This window comes from Arachis hypogaea, chromosome 10, assembly GCF_003086295.3.
Source record: "Arachis hypogaea cultivar Tifrunner chromosome 10, arahy.Tifrunner.gnm2.J5K5, whole genome shotgun sequence".
Taxonomy (NCBI): Eukaryota; Viridiplantae; Streptophyta; class Magnoliopsida; order Fabales; family Fabaceae; genus Arachis; species Arachis hypogaea.
In genome coordinates this window covers 1843732-1866638 of record NC_092045.1, presented here as the reverse complement: position 1 = coordinate 1866638, position 22907 = coordinate 1843732, and the positions used below count along the sequence as shown (strand labels likewise).

Genomic DNA, 22907 nt, shown 5'->3' with positions numbered 1-22907 from the left:
GACCGACCTCAATTTCAACCCCTAAATTTATAGTTACTCAATTAATATCCTCCAAATATTAAATTGTATCCCACGTTTGCTCCTATAGCTATCTATGTTAACGGAGATCTAATGTGGCATACTAAATTGGCAGAGTGGTATTCACGTGGCACCCAACTTGCCAGAATAAATATGTGATGAGTGAATGATGTGACAAAAGTTGAATGAACTCAATTTCATAAATTTAAGGGTTGAAATTGAGATCACTAAAAAATTTCAGGAGCCAAAATGAGTTTCAACTCATATTTTTGGCTTAGGTTAGATAAATAATGTATTTTGGAAATGTTCTTAGGTAAATTTGAGGAGTTAAACACTAAAGTAGTCCCTGAAATTCACAAAATGTATTGATTTGGTTCCTGACTTTCTAATTGTACTATTTAGGTCCTCGATTTTGAAAAAAAAAATACATCTAGTTAGTCCCTTTTCTTTTTTCCGTGAAACTCCTTCCCGGCACAAAAGAGAGAAGGAACTAACTAAGTGCAATTTTTTTAAAGTTGAGGACCTAAATAGTATAATTAAAAAATCAAGAATTAAATCGTTGTATTTTGTGAATTTCAGAAACTATTTTGGTGTTTAACTTTAAATTTGAATAATGATTTTTTCATGCCAATACATATGCTTAACATTCTAATAAGAAAGGAAATAAGCTAATATTATTTCCGAAGTAAAGTTATCATAATTTGCTAAATTGCTGGGGTGGTTTTTTTTTATTGGACGAAGGTTGCAAGGGTTAGAAAGTAAAATCACTTGTTTAGGGGAGCACAAGAGAGATGGATCACGGGTTTTGGGTCAACTCATAAATTCAAAAAACCAGATTGGGCCGGTGTTACGGGCCTAGGGGAAGAAGCATTGGATCAATGGGCTATTACGTCCGGTCCATAAAGTAATCGGATCGGGGCTCCGATTAAGTGAACCGCGAGCCCAGAAGTTGAAGCTCAGCTCAAGCTGGAAACTCGAGTGCGGTGGAGTGGAGAAGGAGAAGGAATGGCGCAGTTCTGGAAACCGGGGACGGAGAAGCCTCGCCTTGTGGACGATGAAGAAGGTGGCGTTCTCTTCTTCTCTGGTGGCTTCTCGTCCTCTTCTTCTTCTTCTGGTTATGGATACGCGAGCATCGAGAAGCAGAGGCAGCGTTTACCTGTTTACAAGTACCGCACTGCGATTCTCTACCTTGTCGAGACTCACGCCACCACCATCATTGTCGGCGAGACCGGCAGTGGCAAAACCACGCAAATCCCTCAGGTAACACACACAAGAACCCTTGTCTTGTGCAAATTGGATTCGACCATTTTAAACTGAAATTGAAATTTGAAATTCATTTGTATCTAACTGGAACTTGCAGTTCCTCAAGGAGGCTGGCTGGGCTTCCGGTGGCCGACTCATTGCTTGCACCCAGCCGAGGCGACTAGCTGTTCAGGTTCCACCATATCTTTCACTGATATATTCTATTCAATATAAGATTAGAAGTTAGTTATTCTGTTACTCAAGTTAGTTGGCCATGTTGGTTAGCCTCAGACCATGCTGAAGCAGTACTTGCTGAATGGTAAACAGTGAATTCATTCGTTTGTGATGTGGCTAAATGAGCTGATGTAACACTGTCACTGTGCTATTTAGCTGGGTTCTTTTAACTTCACTCACAGTTTAATTAAATTCTCATCTTATAATGTCATTATTCTCATTTATGGCTCACCTTATTGATAATATTCTCACACCAACGTTTTTGCAGGCGGTTGCTTCCAGGGTTGCCGAAGAAATGGGAGTTAAACTTGGTGAGGAAGTTGGTTACACCATTAGGTTTGAAGATGTTACAAAGCCAGTAAGCATCTCTGTTTATTTCTTTCAGATTAGGAAATCTCTAAATCTGACTTAGTGCTGATGAATATCTACCCATTAAACACTAATAATCATGTGGTCATTTGAATGATCTTTCTTGTACTTGCAATTTGTGATCATATAATGCGAATGCTTACAATAGTTTTCATTTCCTCGGCAGCACAGGATGTAACAGTACTCAAATTTTTGACGGATGGTGTCCTCTTGAGGGAGATGATGGATGATCCTCTTTTGACCAAATATAGGTACTCGTCAAAATTTGTCCACAAAGCCTAATTGTAAACCTTAATGTAAAGTAGTTGTCCTTCCATGGCATTTTATAGTTTGTGCCAAGTGCCAAGTAGCAAGGACCCTGTATTTGTTCTGTGCTTTAGAATGAAAGAGATCTTTTTCCATTTCTATGTCCTGTAGTGATCTGACCCTGAACGTAACTTTTGCAGTGTTATAATGGTAGATGAAGCTCATGAAAGGTCCATCTCAACTGATATTTTACTTGGACTGTTGAAAAAGGTATCAAATTTATAGGCTAGCCATACATTATTGAAGTATCAAATTCAACTTTTTTATTCCGGTTTTCAGGGTCTTTATTTTGTATATTTTCTGCTTCATATTTGTATAGGTTCAAAAACGTCGACCGGAGTTGCGATTGATTATTTCATCTGCTACAATTGAAGCAAAGGCGATGTCTGACTTCTTCCGGAAGAGGTTTTGTTCTTATCTTTCGATGTTCTAATTGTTATTCCTTTACTTTTAACCTTACAGACGGTAAACATTGTACGTAGATATAATAAGAATTCATCCAATTGACTATACCCATTATTTGTCCATTTTAGTATGTTGTATCAATTAGAAATTCTTGGTGCTGCTTCCCTATCCTGAAGAAGGACACGCTTATTTTTTTCCTCGAAAACCCACTCACTCGCTCAGTCATTTGTGCATGGTAAACAGGAAAAAGCGCCGGGAACTTGAAAATGAGGAGAATGGAATACAATTGGAACCTGCAATCTTATCAGTTGAGGTACTATTTTCCGAGATAGTATTGATGCCTGCATGTTTTTGGTTATCGAACTCTATACTATTTACTTTTCTAGGCAGGAATACACATGCTTCTTGATGTGACTAGAATATCATTGGCTGGATTTCTTTTTGGGATAAGATTATATTTTTCGGTTGTTAGTTTCCCTCAGGTGCTTGGTCCACATTTATTTCAAGGGTGTTGCCATATTCAATTTGCAAAGGATTCTTCTATCCTACTGTATTCCAAGCTTCATTGTTTCCTTATTTTACCCCACTACCACATCCTCACCCTGGTCCTCAATGTTCTTCATTCTATTTAATGTTAGCAGCTAATAATGAGATATTTTATTAGCAGAAGAATACATACTTTTCAAAGTTTGGACTGCATTTTAATTTGAAGATCTGATGTTCATAGTCACTAGGCCTTTGTGATTTCCATGGTAGAGTTTTAATATATAAAATGAATTATATTTTTTGTTTTTCAGGGTAGAGGCTTCAATGTACAAATTAATTATGTTGAGGAACCTGTCCAAGACTATGTTCAGGCTGCCGTTTCAACAGTACTGTTGATTCATGAGAGGGTATTTTGTCTTATATTGAAACATGATCACATCAAGGAATTTATTCTATTTTTTATGCATTTTATTTAATGTAAATATATATGCAGTTGCATGGTGCATCCGAGTATGCACTAAGCTTCAAGTTATAGAACCCAAGTATTAGTGTTCATTTCAAGGAGAACCAGTAATTCTGGGACTCTCCACCACATAGTGAAACACATTTAACGTTTTGACTTTTGACATAAGTAGAAAGTCATATGTATTTTGGTATTTAAAACAAAAGCAAAATGGATTAAAAATGGTAATTGGTCTATACCATCCCTTGTTAGGAGCCTCCGGGAGATATTCTAGTTTTCCTTACTGGTCAAGATGATATTGATGCTGCTGTTCAGTTGATTGCTGATGAAGTTCAAACCAGCAAGAAACATTCTCCAGGTACACCTTATGAAACATTAGATTGTGATTTAGTTAGATTCTTACAGCTGTTTATATCATGTACAAATTCTTTTTACTTTATTTAGAAAATATTAAGCAGTGTTGAACTGTATTTTCATTTCTCCAAAATGAACACAATGGGAATAGAATGTCATCTTTTGCACATAATTATACCTGTCTATTGAATACCAGTAACGCATGGTGTTTTCTTTTGTTTCAGGATTGGTTGTTTTGCCTCTTTATTCTGGACTTCCACGAGCTGAACAGGTTACTATACATCAGTGCATTTAGTTGCTGCAACATGTGTTTGTATAAAAATATTTGAATGTCATATATGTTTCACTTTTTTAGGAGTTAGTGTTTTCTCCAACTCCTAGAGGAAAGAGGAAAGTAATAATTTCTACCAATATAGCAGAAACATCCCTTACATTGGAGGTAACCCTTTTCTGCAAAGTATTAACTATCGCCAGAGGCTACAGGATTCTCCTTATCCATGCTCAATGTTTTATATTGTGCAGGGTATTGTCTATGTTGTTGACAGCGGATTTTCAAAACAAAAGTTCTACAATCCGGTATTTCCATTTTGTTTCTTTAAGTATATTTCTATTAAAGATATATTTTAATGAGCTGGAAATTATATGTTCATACTATTATAAAATTAAATCTTTTTTCCAGATTTAATACAGGATAAAAGTACATGCCTTTTAGATTGATGCCCTTCAATTCTGGTTTCCATTCAAGTTTATTGCTTTGTATTCTGCATCTATCGTTTCTAGTTGACTTGCTAATAATTTTATGTTCATAAGTCCTACCTTCTCCACCCTTCTCTTCTTTTCTTGGATGTCTTTTCATCTGCAAGTTTAACTTTCTGCTCTCCTCTGTCACAGATTACTGATGTTGAAAATCTGGTTGTGGCACCAATATCTAAGGCTTCTGCTAAACAGAGAGCTGGTAGGGCTGGACGAGTTCGACCAGGAAAATGTTACAGGTTTGTGACTGAAACTAGTTAGTATTTTTCAGATAGGTTCAAGGTATTTCTATTTTCAAATATAATGTTTTGTCTAATCCTTTGTTGCTAAGAGATATGAAATCCATAACAAGTTGACTAAAAGTTGCTTCTGTGTTTCTTGCTGCTGTTTTTCCTTTCTTAATAGAGGCTGTGGCATAACTGCAAACTCTTTAGGTGGTTCACTTCCTCAGATACATTTTAATATCATCTTAAGCATTTTGTTCAACTAGTTATCTTTCTTCATTGAATTTCGTTGTGTCTTATTTCGCTATTTTTTTAAATGCATTTTATGATTCATATGTCTGCTTTCTCTTCCTGTTACCTTGTAACCATAACTATTATGATTTGTGATGGTAATGTTGGCATCCCCTTTCTTACCATTCATTATGCGTATGGCTGCAACCAGGTTATATGCAGAAGAATATTTTCTTAATCACATGTCTAATGAGGCAATTCCAGAGATACAGAGATCAAATCTTGTCTCCTGTATAATCCATGTTAGTCATTTTATTTTTTATTTTTTAAAAAAAAAAAAGAAACAATTTCAAAGTAACATTTTTTTTCACAGTGCAGTTTATGTATGTTTATCTTGAGTAAAGTGTTTAATACCTTTTATGATGATTTCCAGTTGAAGGCCTTGGGGATTGATAATATCTTAGGCTTTGATTGGCCTGCATCTCCATCTCCTGAAGCAATGATCCGGGCACTAGAAGTTCTCTACTCACTTGGGGTCTTGGACGATGATGCGAAGCTTACTTCACCTACTGGATTTCAAGTTGCAGAGATTCCACTTGTACGTTTGGGATTTATCTAAAATCATATTTCATCCATTTGTTAAAATTTCACCACCATGGGGACAGGTTTAATTCGAAGTGCACCCACAAAGGAATAGCAAAGAACTGAAATATTGAAAATTGGAAGCATCAATGACTTTATTTATAAATTCTACCTGTAAAGGATAAATGTGGTATCCTATTATAGGAATTCATCTGAAACCTGCACTCTCTTATAAAATGTTAATGAAAGTCTATTTCCTTCTTCCATAACGACCTTAATCCTTTGCAGCCATAGAGGAAACATATGCTATCCTTGGAGTTTGGATCATTTTTTACACCTGTTACTTAGCTTTGCTTTCAGTGCATGTGGTAATGTGGTTCTAGTATGGTTTTGCTTGCGTTTCTTGGTTAACATAGATGACCAGTGTGGATTCATGAAATAATCAACACTTTAAAGCTCATTTAAATTTCTAGTATTCTTTCTTATCATATTCTTTAGCACTAATTACATTTGTGGTCAATGTTCAGCTGTTAAAAGAGTTTTTGTGTGGTTTTCCATTTATTCATTTTCTTATCACAATCTACATGCATTTCTTACACTTTTTTGCCGACACTTGTTGATGACATGCAATTTTTTTCCAGGACCCAATGATCTCAAAAATGATAATAGCTTCCAACCAATTTGGATGTTCAGAGGAAATAATCACGGTTGCTGCTGTTCTTTCCATCCAAGTAAAGCTTTTTGCTCTGGTTCATAATTAGTTGTTTCAGGGAAAATTTTATATTTTCTATGCATGTTAAAATCAGGATTGGTAAACAGTATATACGTTTTGTTACTATTTTGGTACATGTTAAATGAAATTTATCTGGATCACAGCACAGAAATGTAGTTAAAATATTTACATAGTGACAGTTCAATTCAGTTTCAAAGTATCTGTATGTGCAGTCCATCTGGATCTCGGGACGAGGGATACAAAAGGAATCAGATGAAGCAAAATTGAGATTTGCTGCAGCAGAGGTACCTCTCTCTCTCTCTCTCTCACACACACACACACACACTTTTTCTCATTCTCTCTGTTCATACTTAAGTTTTGTATTAAACTTCCCATGATTCATCATTTAATGATTGTTTTATGGGGTCGGTTGATTGGTTGGTGAATTAATTTCATCTTCTACAGGGTGACCATGTGACGTTCCTTAATGTATACAAGGGGTTTCTTCAGTCTGGTAAATCTTCCCAGTGGTGTCACAAGAACTACGTGAACTACCATGCAATGGTGTGTTTGTGTTTTGCAACTTTGACATTGTAAGCTTTTCCATTTTCCTTTCCATTTATACATGTTGATAGCCTACTTAAATTGAACAGAGAAAGGTTCTTGAAGTTAGAGAACAACTCAAACGAATTGCACAGAGGATTGGCATAGTCTTGAAGTCTTGCGAGAGTGATATGCAGGTTGTTTCTCAGCTCTCTGATATTTTTACTTTTTTGGAAAACATATTATAGAAAAGGATACAATCTTCTCGTGGTTTATTATTTTTTGCATGAATATTTGAGTTAGATAAGCTCTCCGGGTTTCCCCTAATGTATTTTTTATCTTATTGATCCTCTTCCTTTATTTGGCTTTTTACCCTACCATATCTTTTTAACTTTCAGTTCATTGGTTGTTAGTCTTACTGGGTACAATTATATTTATAAATTTAAATTATGTCATTATAGGTGGTTCGGAAGGCAGTTACTGCAGGATTCTTCACTAATACATGCCGTTTAGAGGTGAGCGGCTTCTTGAAACTAAAATGGCAGATCTTCTGATTTTATTTTTTATTTTTTTATCTGTATATTTTCCAAATCGGATGTACATTGTTGAGCAACTTCTGTATATTTTTTGACTTGATTCCTATCTTTGTTGTTTCTGTACCTTGTTGCAAAAGGAATACAGCCATAATGGGATGTACAAGACGATAAGAGGATCGCAAGAAGTTTATATTCACCCTTCATCAGTGCTATTTAGGTAATGTTATGCGAATCTGAACTAAGTTGAGAAATTTCTTTGAAGATTTATCAAAATAACATGAATCAAGACATCAAGATCATTTACAATTTGGAATGTTACTTATGAAAGTGTTTTGATGCTTGCGAGAACAAAATCCAACTAAAACAGTGAGATCAGGAGTTTGCTTCTAGTTTATTGAGTTCACTCCATTAATCGAAGCTCATTCGAGTCTTAGTTTTCATGTGAGGTAACTAATTGATTAGCATTTTGTATGTTCTTTTGCAGAGTAAATCCGAAGTGGATTATTTACAATTCTCTTGTATCAACTGATAGACAGTACATGCGTAACGTCATATCCATAGATCCTTCATGGCTCTTGGAGGCTGCTCCACACTTCTACCAGCTACAACAATCTAATCCTCTTCACTAATTGCCTTGGCCTTAATTATTGGAAGAATCTGAGACAAAAGGGAAATGTTTTGCTAAGATATCATGTCTCTGGTTCAAGTAGGACAGGTTAAAGGTAGAAACCCCTTTGGATGTCATTTAAGGTTTATTGTTAATCCTTCAAGCTCCTCAGTCCTAATAGCCAGGTTACGGTTTCAACCATTAACGCTCTATAGATTTTGTAAATTGTATTCAAGAATAACAAAAGAGAAGATTGGTTTCTGCTCATTTTTGAGAAAGTGCCATTTGAAGTGATATATACTTATATAGAGATAATTAGATAAAGTTTTACTCTTCTCAGCATACATGATTTTATATTTTTTCAACATTACAGTCTGAGAGTATTTCGATCATTTTGCACACATATATATTACATGTATATCCGGAAAATAAAAAACTGTCAAATCAAATTTTATAAATAGCATAAGAACAGAAGAACTTCATAAATAACGTTTATTCAATTTCATTTTAAAGATATTTAAATTATTCAAATCTGTTTACAGATAATTATTAAATTTATTTTATATTACGAAAAGGGAAACTAAATTGGAATACGTTTAGTTTCATTTCATATTGAAATTATATATTTTGAGAACATTATACCAAAATCTATATCTATTTATATACACTTAAAAAAGTTAAAATAGAGACTAACACGAGGAATGAGGATAACGCAGAAATATTTGTGATTTATATTAAGTTTTCAAAATTTGTTTATTTAGAATAATACATACATACAAATTTTATGAAACTAAATATAAATTTTTTGAAAAAAAAATGTAGATATATTGGAAAATGACAATTTTTTTTTATTGAAACATAGAATTTCTATATTAGAAAAAAACGCAGAAAGTAGAACTAACTGAAGAATAAAAAGAAGCAAGAAGGAAGAAGGATAATATTACATTTAATTCATATACATAAAGAAAACATCTAAATTAAAACTATAATATTTGATTTTTATTTAATTTATTCAAATTTGATTTACACTTTTACATTAGGGGTAAGGAAACAAAGACGAGGCATATTTAATTTCATTTTAAGTAAGTTTAATTATTCTATGTGAAATGTTTGAAGGGAAAAAGAAAGAAAATGATAAAGGAGTACTTAAACCCTCCCCCCCCCCCCCCCCCTATTTTGAGAAAATAATAAATTTAGCGAACATTTTGAAGGGTAAACAAAATTTTTCAAATAACGTTCCTCTTAATTCTTAAAGAAAACTCATGCATTTTCATGCTAACAAACCCTTGTAGGAACCAAAACTTGGAGTGTCATCGAATTTAAAATTTCATTACTCTTAAGACTATAGAGCAACTATAGAATTACATGTAATGTAACCAAATTAAAAATCTCAAATAAAATAAAACTATAACTATCGAAACTAACATAAGTCAAATGAAATCCCCATGCAAGGTTTCTTCTTATCTTTGATTTCCAGTTTCCTTGAATCCAAGAGCATGGTCTCCAATGTAACAAGTCCCTTTTATCTATAACTCCGAGTTACCTTAGCCTCAACCAAGACTAGGAAACTATTCACTCTTTCTTTGCTTGTTAACATTGTTGGATTTCAAGCACAAAACCATTGTAAATGCATACTCATCATAGCCATTGTTACTGCTTCACGCTCACGGTTTCCTGCTAGAATCAAAGCTTCAAGCTAAGATCAATGCCACAGCGTCCTGCTTCGCATCGTCCGTGATGTGATCCAGGTGCATTCCCCCACTCTGGATCCTTAACTCCTAAGAAATTATAAAAAGGCTTATTGTCTGATGCATTTGATCCTGAACGATGGTTTGAGTCCTCAGTTCTATCCTATAATGTTTCAAAAACAGGAAAATGGAAATGTATAGTTAGATATGCAAACTATAATCAAGAAAAATTGTCCTTCATTGTTCTAAACATTTGGATAGATAGAAAATTTAACTTTTTTTTTCTTTAGAGAGGAACATTAAGAAAGGTGATTGTTCTAAACATAACCAAAGAGCTAAGAATATTGACCTTCTGAAATTTCTTGCAACTTACTTCAGTGACTTGGTAAGGAAGCATAGTGCCTTTGGAAAGAACACCTTGAAACAAATGCATAGGTGGTGGTGGTGGATGAACATCATGATGAGTTGCAAATGATGGGAAATTTGCTTGGCCATGCACACCAATGTCAGAATTGAACCTTTTGTTGTTGAGATCCAAACTACTGCTACTACCCCGTTTGGCATCCCTGAGAAGAAAAAAAGACAAGCAGAGACAAAAATGAAAACATTATCTTGAAAATAAAAGATACTGAAAATGAAAACAAAAACCAATAAGGCCTATAATGGTAAACAAAGGAGTTACCTGTAACAATTATTGGCTGAGGTGAAACCATTTGCACCTTGAGTATCAGTAATGGATGATTGATGAGGTCTACTAAGGTGAGAAAAGATTGAAGAAACTTGGAAGTTAGGTGGAGGAATCAGAGAGTTTTCCAAGGATGAAGGGTGAGATCTCTTCATGCCAGATACCTAAATTACACATATAGCTTTGTTGTCAAGATAGAACTGCAAATTTCAGATTGGTGCTAAATCCAAAAATTTTGCTCTTTACATCATTGTTCTATAATCTTCTCATATCCCACAGACCCAAATAAACTTAATCTCAAGAAGGATTGAGATTTCTAGATCTGATTAACTTTTTAATTATTAAGCTAAACAGATTAAGGTAAATATGTCGAGAATTTGGCAAATTCTTTTTGAAAAATCAATAGCTAAGAACTGAATCAATCACTGTTCTTAATAGCATCAAGGCATCAACTATAAGAAATCAAATGCCTATATGAAATTAAAGTAAAACATGCCTCACAAAACCTACTCAACTAGAAGAAAAAGTACAGAAAACAGTTCCAAATGTACTATAAGAACATAGAACAGTTTATACCTTATGTTCCTCTGGGACATTAGATGTGTGTTTGTAATAAGAACTTTGGTTTGAAGGGGGCTCTATATGATTGTGCAGTCCAAGTGGCAATGATCCTGAAGAGGCAGGGATACCACTTCCAAGAAACTGATTCATCTGCAAGCATAGGTTTAAATTTCACATGATACTGATATCATAGACACAGACTAGATAATCAAAGTTAAACATTATTATAATTTCATAAACCTTACCATGGGAGGAGATGGAAATGAATTAGTTCTCTTTTGAATTGTGGGAGGTTGAGGCCAAATTTGATTAGATTCAGAAGACAAATTCCTAGATGAGGAATTTCCAGAATCAGATTGGCTTACATCTATGACATCATTGATGTTGGACTTGGACATACATGAACTTAGATTCATTGGAAACAGTTCCTGTTCAGGCCTAAGCAAACTTGATCCTCCACCATTTCTACCAAAGTGAGCATAGACAGAAGGAGATGTCATAATGGATGGTGGTGGAGTAGTTGGGACTAAATGATCAGATTTTGTTGCCGATGGAGGAACATGTGGCAGCCGAGGTGGCGAGGAGGAGGGTGGTGGTGGCTGAAGATGATGAAAATGATGTGGTTTCAAAGGTGAAGAATTATGATGAAAAGGATTTGAATGATGATTTGATTGAAATGAAAAAGCACATTCACCATTGTTGTTATTGTTTCCCCTATGATGATGATCTGAAATGGTGTCTATATTCTCTTGTTCTCTGAGAATCTTCTCAAGCTCAGCAACACCAGGGCCTCTCTTTGGAATCCTTGGACGCTTATTCTGCGGCTTCTTCACACCGGAACTCCACATGCTAGCAGCACCACTGCTTCCACAACCACAACCAGTGTTACCTGTGTTGCTGCACATGTTCATGTTCATGTTTGTTCTTGTAATGACAATGATGATGCTTCTCCTAAGGTTTGATTGGTGCCATACAATATAGATGTGAGATGAAGATCATTGAGAATCCAATGGGGATTAAATAATCAATGAAATGAGAGAGAGGAAGATGATTCAGACATGATCCAAAATGCCCCCATTTGAAGGATCACAAAATATAATCTAAAAGGAGTAACAAAAAATATTCATTCAAAAACAAATAGCGTGATATAAGGAAACAAAATCTCTCTTAAGAAGAAGAACATAGAGGAGGAGAGTGAGTGCGGCTACTTCTACTATATAACTTATAGTATTATATTTTTATTATTATAATCAATAATCAATGAATTAATTATTAATTATTAATTATAATTATAATAATAGATTATTATTGCTTAGGAAAATCTTGTGTGTCGTGATATCTAAATTAAATTGCAAAGTAAAAGGGGAGTTCCCGGGATTTTCTCAGACCAAGAAAAACATGGAGTTTGCAAAAGGCACTGAAATCCAACCAAGCATTTCCATCAGAATCTTTCTTTCTATGAGTTTTTCTCGCCCATGTTTTTCTCATCACTATTCACTCATCAACTCACCCTCACTTGTGTTCTCTCTTCTTTCTGCACTGATCATGGTGACACATTTAACACTGCTTTTTCTTACTTAGACGCGTGTGATAATATTCATCACTTCCCTTTTTAACCCTCCAACTTAATTACTCTTATTCATAATCCACCTATTGCATGCAGATCCGTGCAATTACAGATTCATTTTTATTTTCAACATAACATCAAGGTAGGTTTGTATCTATAAAGATAATTAGTTGAGTTATTTGCTCTTATTCCTATGTTTAGTGTCTTTTAATAAATATATGTTTTATTCTCTTGTGCAAAATTAACTCCTCTCCTTAATTTCACTGACAAATATATTACGTGTATAATATATTTTAAAATTAACTATCAGAATAGAATATACATTAAAATATAAAATAGATATTAAAATTGTGTTAAACTATACATATATTTATACGCAAATATATAATATTTAATTTTAGTGACTAATTTTAATGTATAAATAGTATTTTTGTTTCACTAAATGCTAAATAATGAAAAAAAAAAACGTGACCCAACAAATTTGTAAGTTGGATACTAATAATTATAATAACAATTATATTAGATGTACACTAAAATTATCTATCAAGTAAAATATATATTAAAATATAAAATACACATGTATTTAATTTTGGTGTGTAAATATTATTTTTGCTATAAAAAAACCAAGAGTTGCCGAATTTGATATCTCATCATTTATTAAAAAAAAAGAAAAAATAAAAAAGAGGTATAATATCACCAAGTTTGAAATCTGTTTGGGCACCAAGAAAATCACACTCCAATTTTTCTTCTATGATATGCTTTTAGGAAAATTATAACTGACAATTTATCAACCTATTGGTGAAGACATTTGCCATGTATTATATGTACATGTTCTTTTTCTTTTTTAAATTTTTTATCAATTTAATTAATTTTTTAATTATATAAATTACAATTTCAATTTTCAACACAACCAAAAAATTAAATTAATAGATTTTCATAAATATATTTGATCAACGTTTAATTAAATATATTAGATATTATGTATGCTATTAATTAACCTTCCACGTCATTAATTATTGATAAAAACTGTTAATGAAATGATAAAATGACAAACGTAATTAATTTATAATATTTAAAAGATAAATTTAATTGAAAAAATCTTTTAAGATTGAATTTGAAGAATAAGTTATCTTGTTAAGGACTAATTTAACCATTAATCCATATATAATTGTTTTGTTTCCCCTCAGTTAAATGCATCCAAAAAAAAACCTATAAGTACTACCTACGATTTTGGAAGTAAACTTCAATAGGAAACATGTTGAATGTCCAACCTGGCAGTTTTAAACTTTTGCATATTCTTAATAGCTATTATGGATGTATCAACCACAAAAGCAACCAATCTATGCCACCAAACCTTCTTTAATGTGTTAAGAAATGAAAGATTTGTCAGAATGAATTTGACCTTAATAATGTTTTTCCTCTTTCAAAAGTAAATCTTTCTAAAAATACATTACAAGAACCATGTATACATGTACGTTTAGAAATTTTTGGCAATGCAATAATACACCCACATGGGTCATGCCAATGTAATCTTTACTCATTATGAAGATCATCTCCCTCTATCATCATAATAACCTTTTTTAGTTTTTTTTTTCTTTTTTATTAATTCGTTTTTTCATTGATCTACCTCCATGCAGGACCAACTCCAATTATGGGTCAAATTTGTTTTATATGAAATACTCTATGAAAAAGTGGTGGCCTAATATAACTTATGCAGTCTAAATAAATGGTAAGTTTAATTATTCTGTTGGTTCTTATAATTTTGTGAAAATTTTAATTTTAGGTCTTTATATTTTTTTTTTAATTGAGTCCCTATATGAATTTTTTTTTTCAATTAAGTCTTTTTTAATAATAATTGGCTTAATTTTATAAGGACCAAAAAAAAAAAGAATCGGTATAGGAACCTAAATAAAATAAAAAAAAGTGTAGGAACCTAATTAAAAAAAATTAGTGTAAGAATCCAATTAAAAAGACTAAAAGTATAGGACCTAATTGAAAATTTCGCAAAACTATAAAAACCAACAAAGTAATTAAACCTAAAAAATATGAATGACCAAATTGACCAATGGCTTCCATGAGATATAAACTTTTTTCACTTTTATCTTCTGCTTAAATATGTATAATTACTTAATTAGTAATGACATGTTGAAGGGATCAGTTGAGAATATGAAATGAGGGGGAAAGCATTGTAATAAACTGAAATTAATGAGAATATATATGCCAAAGATTCAACCATTTATTGTGATTATTTTCTTTAGACTTAATGATAATTTAGTACCGAAGAATATATATAAATGATTCAAGAAATTAAAAGTAAGAAGATTACGTATCTGTAACAATTGCCAAATAATTTGAGGTTTCTAAACTGAAATGAAACTAGTTTTTCCAATTGAGATATTAGTAAAGGATTTGTTTAGTAATAAATACTTTGACAGGCTTTGGCAGGAAATGATTTTGATACTTTCGTTCCACACCAATTTGGAATGCAATAAAAACAATTATATCCTTATCATAAATTTATAGTTTCATACCTTGTAAGTGATGAAAATTATTAATCATATTTTAATGTCATTTTGAAGAAAACCTTCAGCAAATCTATGGTTAAAAAAAATCGTATTGTCAGCAAAAAATTAATCAGAAGCAACTAAGAAATTTATGTTTAAAATCTTCGCAAATCTATGGTTAATAATGAGGAATTTTGACAATTTATTAAAATCTTTTAGGATCAAATTTATGTATTACCCCTCTTTAACAAGCTTCTTAATTAAGTTTCATAGAAACATATATCTATCTACATGTGAAGAAGATAAAGCATTGATGATGGAACTATTCTAAAGTTTTCTTTTTTAAGTAACGGAATATGGAATATAATCACACTAATTCTATAAATATAAGCCAATTTATTATCAAAATTCATTTTTATGATATATGTTGAGAAGGAATTGGATGCTAATATTTCCTTCCTTAATATTGACGGCTAACTATATGTAATATTGCAAGAATTTAATTTTGATACACTATTAATATAAAATTATTTTACACGTGCATCTAATCTAAGGATGGCAAGTCAATGAATTATAGTTCAAATGGTATAGTCTCTCTATATTCGCTTAAGAGGTTGCGAGTTTGAGTCTCCTTATTTTCGATAAAAAAAATGTAAGAATGACAATACCATCCAAATCCGCAGATACCTACTCCGCCTCTATCCGCTCGAGACGGGTACACAAGACGGGTTTTTAGCGGGGTGGGTTCTTGGTGGGGCAGGCTAGGACTGGGTTTAGATAATACCCGCTCCTATCCGCCCTGATATATATATAATTTTAATATATAATGTGTAACATATGTAAAATAATTAATAATATCATATCATATTTAAAATTTTACTTTCATTTTTGTTATATATGTGATGATGGTTATATAAATTTTGAAATTTAATTTTATTTATTAAATTTTAATAATTATATATAGGGGTGGGTAGGGCGGGTGGGTTAGGGATCAACTTTTTACTACTCGCAGGTAGAAGCGGAGCGGGTTCTATGCGAGTTATTGTAAAGCGGAGCTGGATCGGGTAGAGCAAAAATCCGTCCCTACCCGCCCTGTTGCCATTCCTAATCTAATCACATAACGTTATTGTTACGATGGGTAACCGGAGATTAATGGACTGGACTGTATTAGCCGGCCCGATCGTCAGCGGATTGTAGCCTCAGAGCAGGTTTGTGCGCTGGAGCCTCCTTCCGACTTGTGTTCGTGAGTGAATGGGGGGTGGTACCTGCAAAGACACTCCGATGCCTAAGTTAGCAAGGGTGTGAGCAGGTCTAGAATGTATTGGGTTTAGAGATACCTGAAGAGTGTCAGTGTATTTATAGTGGTGAGCCAATAACCACCGCTGAAGTAGTGCCACCCTTTTAGGGTGATAACCGTCCCTTTATCTTAAGGAGGTTAAGATATGGCTCCTGGAAGTGGTTAGAGAGATTTTAGGGGCAGTTACTCATTTGGATTGATGTTGATCTGCCAACTATTCTCCGTCCCGACTTCTTTGGAGCGAATCGTAGTCAAGACCGACTTCTCAGTACGAAGGTCGGTGCTCAGCAAGGCTCAATCCTTTGGACTAGGTCTTTCGTTTGTACCTGGGCCTTTATTATTGGGCCAGGGTATGAACAGTTATATTAGTAAAAATAAGGGTTAAGTACGATTTTGATCCTCGAAAATTTTTTTCGTCCCTAACCTTTTTTTACATAAAAAATCGTTTTTTTTACTTAAATATTAAACATTTGGATCAAATTACCCATAACAAAAAAATTATAAAATATAAAAAAATAAGAAAAAGAAAGTGTTTCTTCTCCTGCGAAGGAAGAAGGAAAGAAGAAGAAGGGAGAAGGAAAGAAGAAGAAGTTATCCACAATACACCTCTGTTTCCGCTTTCGCTGTCACCTCCGTACGATTTTAGTCCCTAAGGTAAGGACGATTTTAAAACCAAATTGAACCTTAGGGACAATTTTGTATTCAAAAAAAGGTTGGAGATAAAAAAAATTCAGCCTATACCTTAAGGACTAAAATCGTAGTTAACCCTAAAAATAACTACTTTTTATCTTAACCGTGCGAATGGTTATTTAAAAGAACGGTTGTAATTACACGACTGTGTAAAATACAGTGTAAACGCATCAAAATTAAACTCATAATTGCAAAACAAAAATTTTGATAATGACAAAATTGATCTGAAAATTGTAATTCAAATATTCCCTAAAAAAGATACAACAATTACTAATCGGTCAACTTACATTTTACATTCATCCTCAGAATAAACAAAATAACATATCGTTTACAAATAAGGGAAACTTTTGGTATAGACATCCCTATGCAACACAAACCATAAAACAAAATAAGCAACATTCAAATAAAAATACATCCCAAAAGTGCAGAGAGATAGAAGAAAATAACAAAGCTAGGTTGCCTAGGCATATAAGAATATAGTCAATACTTTATTTAGTGCCTTACTATATCCTCTAAGCCATACTCATCCAAGCTTTAAGCCCTTCTCAATTCTCAATGATCATATTCATTCCTTCCTAATTAGTAATTACCACCATCATCACCAATAATTCACTTTTAAAAAAATAATAAAAATAATAAAAAAAAATTTTGGTTGTCCACAGTATCTCCCAACCCAACAGGCCAAGGATTAATCCGTCGTGAATCGGAGTTCCATTATTTTAAAAAATAATAAAAAATTTAGTTACCAGGTTGTGGCTCACTTGGCTTGGGCTTGAACTTTCGTAGCCCAATGACCAGGCCCAACGGGCAGCACCATGGCCCAACTACTGTGCGACAAATTGGGCGTGTAGTGTCTGAACAAAACGACTTATCAAACTTTATTGCAACCATGTCCAAAAAAAAAAGAATTTATTGCAATCTATGGTGCACGGACACTGACACGGATACGGGACACAATACGACACAAGACACGCCGACACACGAACTTAAAAATTTTACATGACACGCATACATATAAAATATAAAGTATTTTTTAGATAAATCGTAATGATATTTTGATATTTTATTGATATTAAAATATATATTAATTTTTTAAATTATTTTTAATGTCTTATTTTAATTATATCAAGTATTTAAAATATTTTTTGTTTTAATAAATAATAATATATACTATATCTAAATTTATTTTAAGAATATATGTTAAGAATAAGACTGGACACGCTGACATATGATGGCATTAGGTGTGTCCAAGTATGTCCGAGAAGAATTTTTTATTTTTTATTAAGATACGGTTAGACACAACAAACATGAATATCGATGAGTATCGTGTCCGAAATGTGTCCGTGATATACAAACACGACAATTCAGCGAAGTGTCCATGCTTCATAGATTGTAATGAAAAAAAAACTTTATTTTAAATATTCGGATATGGAGAATAAATTATCAAATAACATAAATAACAGAACTTAATTAATTTTGGATTATGATATTTTAATGTAATACTTTTAATTTAATACAAATCTTGGATTAAATAGCATAATCATAAGAGATGCATTCTTCTGCTGGATGTAAATTTGAATTGAATGCATTAAGAAAGTTTCTATAAGTTTTCAAACATATAATCTAGAACTAACCAAACCGATGCAAAACATTTCTGTTTTATATATATATATGCTCCAAAGAGTAGCCGCTCACCATAAAAACATAATATATTGTAGGTTTAAAGGAAAATATTCTTAAAATCTACATGATTTACCTCATATCAATACTGTATTTTAACGCAAATGTGGGTTTAGGACCGGATTTATATTAAAATATACGTATACCAAAATTAGACAAAATATATTGTATGTTTTATAATTTATATAAGTAAAATATTTTATTTAATGTACTGTATAAAATTGGTGAGAGACTTGATGTCTTAAGATTATATTTCATAAATATACGTAAACAATAAATTATGTATTAATAATTGTATATTGCACTTACTAGAAGAATAATTGCCAACTTATATTATTCCGTCAGAAGATAATAATTAAAATTTTATTAATATATTTATCTAAATTATGATGAATACATACATGATGATTTTAAGTTCAATGTAGGTGTCAAACATAAAGACGATATAGATAACTTCTTCCTCTTACTAATATGATAGACATAAATTTTTCGAAAAGAAAAGCTCAAGGAAAAAGTCAAAATGACATCGATTTGAATTTCTAGAGCCACTTACATAAATGAATAAATCAAAATCAAAATAAAAAAATCAAGATCTGAAGACAAGTAAGAGGTAGCTTTCTTAACAAGTTAGTAGTGGTTTTGATTATATTGGTTGGTCCATGGACATGAGAAAGAAAACTAATAAAACTCCTAACTTCAATAATAATGTCATTACTTATTAGTATTAGCGTTACATGGTCCCATTCCCCAACCATAGCCATGGTTGGTGTATGCGTGTTTTGTGACTTTAGGGAATCTAAATTAAATGGATCAATGCTAATAGGAAATTACTACTACAAATTAAATTAGTTAATACTTGAAATGAGAGAATCCGACGACTATTATTATGGCTATTATTGTGGCGAAGTAATTTGCTATTATTACTTGTTACATTCAATAATAAAAAGCTTAAATATCAAATTTCAAATGGTCCCGTAGCTCAGTTGGTTAGAGCGTTGGTCTTATGAGCCGAAGGTCGCGAGTTCGAGCCTCGCCGGGACCATTATGTTAGTTTTCGTTTACTTTATAAAAATGGTTGGATACACATTATTGAAAAGTGTACCTCACGTCTAATTAAATAACGCATTATTAGAACATTCATCGCACGTTTAGTAAAAATCAATTTCCATTAAAAAAAAAAAAAACTTCATGAGTTATGATACAATTGTTATAAAAAAAATAAAAATGATATACTATATTTGCACGATGCAAATGAGCACAAAGTATATATAACATGGAAGGAAGACAAAGACGTCAGCATCATGTTCTTATTATCCTTGTTTGTTCAGCTGTCACCATAAAAAAAATCCAACCCATTCTTCATTCTTCTCCTTCCCTGAATTCCTTTGGTTCATGACATTTTCACATAAGAAAAAAAGTTTGTTTTTTTTTTCTTTTTTTTAATTGTAGTTTTGTCAAGTTCAACGTCAGAGACAAGGGAACTAAAGCTGGTATTGGGCCATGGCAATCCACATTCCACACCAACCCTTTTATTCTCTTTTCTGACCCTTCTCTCTCTCCTTTTCTTCTTTCTTACTTCTACTCTAAAACTCATATCATTTTGCTACACACATAACTTGTTTGGCCAGTTCAGGAAAAAAAAGGAAGGGTCCTCCTTTCAACACTTTCCACTTTCTTCTAGTCTGGTATGTCATTCTCAATCTCCCACATATGCTTCTTTTGTTTCTTCTTCTGTCTTATGCTGCTCTTGCTGTTTTACATGCTTGTTTTTTTGGGTTGACTCGCTTGGATTCTTGGTCAGCTTGCTACTTCCTGGGAAATTAAGCTTATGTTTGTACTTAGTTGTTTTCGCTTTTGCAAAGACTTGTTTGATCCATGTTTTTGTTGTTGTTTGTTAGATCAAAGTATTAGTTTCATAGTTTTGTTGTTAATGGTTGTGCTTATTACAAGAAACTGTGATTTATGCTATTCTAATCTCTTAAAGTATGCTGATAAAATTCAGCCTCTGTTATGTTTTTATGCATACTTTTTCCATGTCTTGAGAGCTGTAAAATTTTTCTGAACCTGAATACAAACAATACACAGGAATATGCTAATGACTTGTATTTATAAAAATACTCCCAGGAGTATGTTGATCTGAGACAAGTTATCATATACATCAAGAATGGGTTCAGGCGATTGGTTTAAGACATTAATTTCAAGAAAATCAAAAGAAAGAAAACCCAAGAAAGGAAAGGTACAGTGCAATTCCTATCATCTTTTCAAATGCTTTGGTGAGAACTGAGAACCAAATTAGTTTCTGCATATTGATTTCCATATACTAAAATTCTAACAAGTATGATTCTATCTTCACATGTGGTCACAACTTGAGACAGGGTACTTTAGCTTCAGCAAAATTAAGTGCACTGAACTCAAATGATTGTACAAGAAGAGACTCTAGTGACTTAGCAAATGGTGCTAAAGCTGAAAATATTGGGTCAGTTGAAACTATTGCTGCAACAAGAATCCAGACTGCATTCCGGGCTTATAAGGTAAGGCTTTGAGAATATCATCTGCTGGTTTTTTCTTTATTTGTTGTGAATGCTGACTTTTAAACTTTTCAGGCTAGAAAGGCTCTACGCCGCTTGAAAGGGATCACAAAACTGCAGATTGTAACACAAAGTTACTCGGTTAAAAAGCAAGCCAATACTGCTATAACTTACCTTCATTCATGGAGCAAGATACAGACTGAGATTAGAGCTCGAAGAATCTGTATGGTGACTGAAGACAGATCAGGCGGAAGAAACTAGAAAATCAGCTTAAACTTGAGGCAAAGCTGCATGATCTGGAGGTAACTTAAGGACTTGCTTTCTTCTTTTTAAGTAACTATTCTAGAGACATGAACTTGTTTGAATCAATTCAGTTAATGTATCAAATTACAGGTTGAATGGTGTAGTGGTTCTGAAACCATGGAGGAAGTTGTTGGAAGGATACATCAGAGAGAAGAAGCAGCTGTTAAGCGTGAAAGAGCTATGGCATATGCCTTTTCTCATCAGGTATGTTATGATCTTAAGAAATGTCCCATTATCTAGTTTTGCATGTTCAGACTGAAAGTTAAAAGAATTTCTTGTGAATCATAGTGGAGGGCCAACTGTAGTCAGAGCCAAGGGCTAGGAAGCTGTGAACTTGGTAAAGCTAATTGGGGTTGGAGCTGGAAGGCACGCTGGATCGCTGCTCGGCCGTGGGAAAGCCGTGTTGCCACCATGTCCAGTGATGCAAAGAAAGCTCAGAATAAGAAGGATAAGAAGACATCACCACCAAAACCACCTGTTTTGGCAAAACCAGCTTCCACCAATCCAAAAGGGACCCCTCCTTTGGCAAATGCTAAAGGGTCTGCAAAAGCTAGGAGATTGTCATACCCAACAACAGAAAAAACTGTAACTGTGGTGCAGAAAAGTGCAGTGAGTTCTCACTAGTGGTTGCTAAGGCAAAGCGTGCAAGCTCTAAGTATCAAGCCTATTGAAATTGAGCTGTTTAAAATTGAGTTCAATTTGTTGAAGTGCATTAAGTGAAAGTAAAAAAAGCTATGTTATTTATTCATTGGATTGCTTCAATTTGTGCATATGAAAGTGACAAATTCAGAACAATATGGAGAATAAGTTAATGGACCAGCATTTGGGTGTGGTTTGTTGATTGCTTTTCCTTTTGTTTATCTCTCTCAGTCTTGTATATTCAACCAAGAGACAGATTGTAGATAGGAACAGTATCTGATATTCCCCCATCTGCTGTTGTAATATAAAAATTTTAAGATGGGACCATTGTTAGTTTGGTTTATTATTACCATTTTCCGATGTGCTTATCTTACATGTTGGTTCCATTTTTGTGATACAGTGTTATATTATGCTACATGTCATTGTTAAACTCTTATTACTTTATCACCATGGTTACTCTATTTTCACTTTCATGTGAGATATATTTTCAAAATATATGAGAAGTCATGATTGAAGGGTTACATTTTTTTTTATAGAGTTATGACTTATTAGTTATAATTTATTGAAGGGTTGTGATTTATTAAATAGTTGTGATCCGTTGAAGAATTGCATTTTTTTTTTTCAAAAGGATGTTTCTCTTCATAAGTATGTTGATGCATAAATTCAGTACTTATAAATAGGATGTTAAATTGGTATATTA

At 33.0% G+C, this 22907-nt stretch overlaps 2 protein-coding genes, 1 non-coding gene and 1 pseudogene across 4 annotated transcripts; 3 read left to right on the top strand and 1 right to left on the bottom strand.

Annotated features, from left to right (window-relative positions):
• Window positions 1–954: 954 nt before the first annotated feature.
• LOC112714510 (probable pre-mRNA-splicing factor ATP-dependent RNA helicase DEAH9) lies at window positions 955–8389 on the top strand. Its single transcript, XM_025766125.3, has 22 exons — window positions 955–1278; window positions 1379–1453; window positions 1763–1852; window positions 2035–2114; window positions 2310–2379; window positions 2489–2574; window positions 2818–2887; window positions 3372–3467; window positions 3776–3881; window positions 4102–4148; window positions 4233–4316; window positions 4400–4453; window positions 4769–4869; window positions 5297–5387; window positions 5519–5683; window positions 6309–6398; window positions 6613–6684; window positions 6845–6943; window positions 7033–7119; window positions 7384–7437; window positions 7596–7675; window positions 7943–8389. The coding sequence occupies exons 1-22, from the start codon at window positions 1024–1026 to the stop codon at window positions 8085–8087; spliced, it is 2097 nt and encodes a 698-aa protein (XP_025621910.1). The 5' UTR covers window positions 955–1023; the 3' UTR covers window positions 8088–8389.
• Window positions 8390–9383: 994 nt separating this feature from the next.
• Window positions 9384–12641, bottom strand: LOC112714509 (uncharacterized). 2 transcript variants are annotated; one of them, XM_025766122.3, is made up of 5 exons: window positions 11245–12641; window positions 11015–11149; window positions 10436–10602; window positions 10103–10319; window positions 9384–9916 (listed from the first exon to the last, which is right to left on the bottom strand). In XM_025766122.3, the coding sequence occupies exons 1-5, from the start codon at window positions 11914–11916 to the stop codon at window positions 9749–9751; spliced, it is 1359 nt and encodes a 452-aa protein (XP_025621907.1). In that variant the 5' UTR covers window positions 11917–12641; the 3' UTR covers window positions 9384–9748. The 2 variants fall into 2 exon arrangements, with proteins under 2 accessions (XP_025621907.1, XP_025621908.1); XM_025766123.3 differs by having other exon boundaries at window positions 10127–10319.
• A 7064-nt stretch (window positions 12642–19705) lies between these two features.
• Window positions 19706–19779, top strand: TRNAI-UAU (transfer RNA isoleucine (anticodon UAU)). The gene has a single exon. It is a non-coding gene; the product is annotated as a tRNA-Ile (tRNA).
• Window positions 19780–20078: 299 nt separating this feature from the next.
• Window positions 20079–22567, top strand: LOC112714507 (protein IQ-DOMAIN 9-like; annotated as a pseudogene).
• The last annotated feature ends 340 nt before the right edge of the window (window positions 22568–22907 follow it).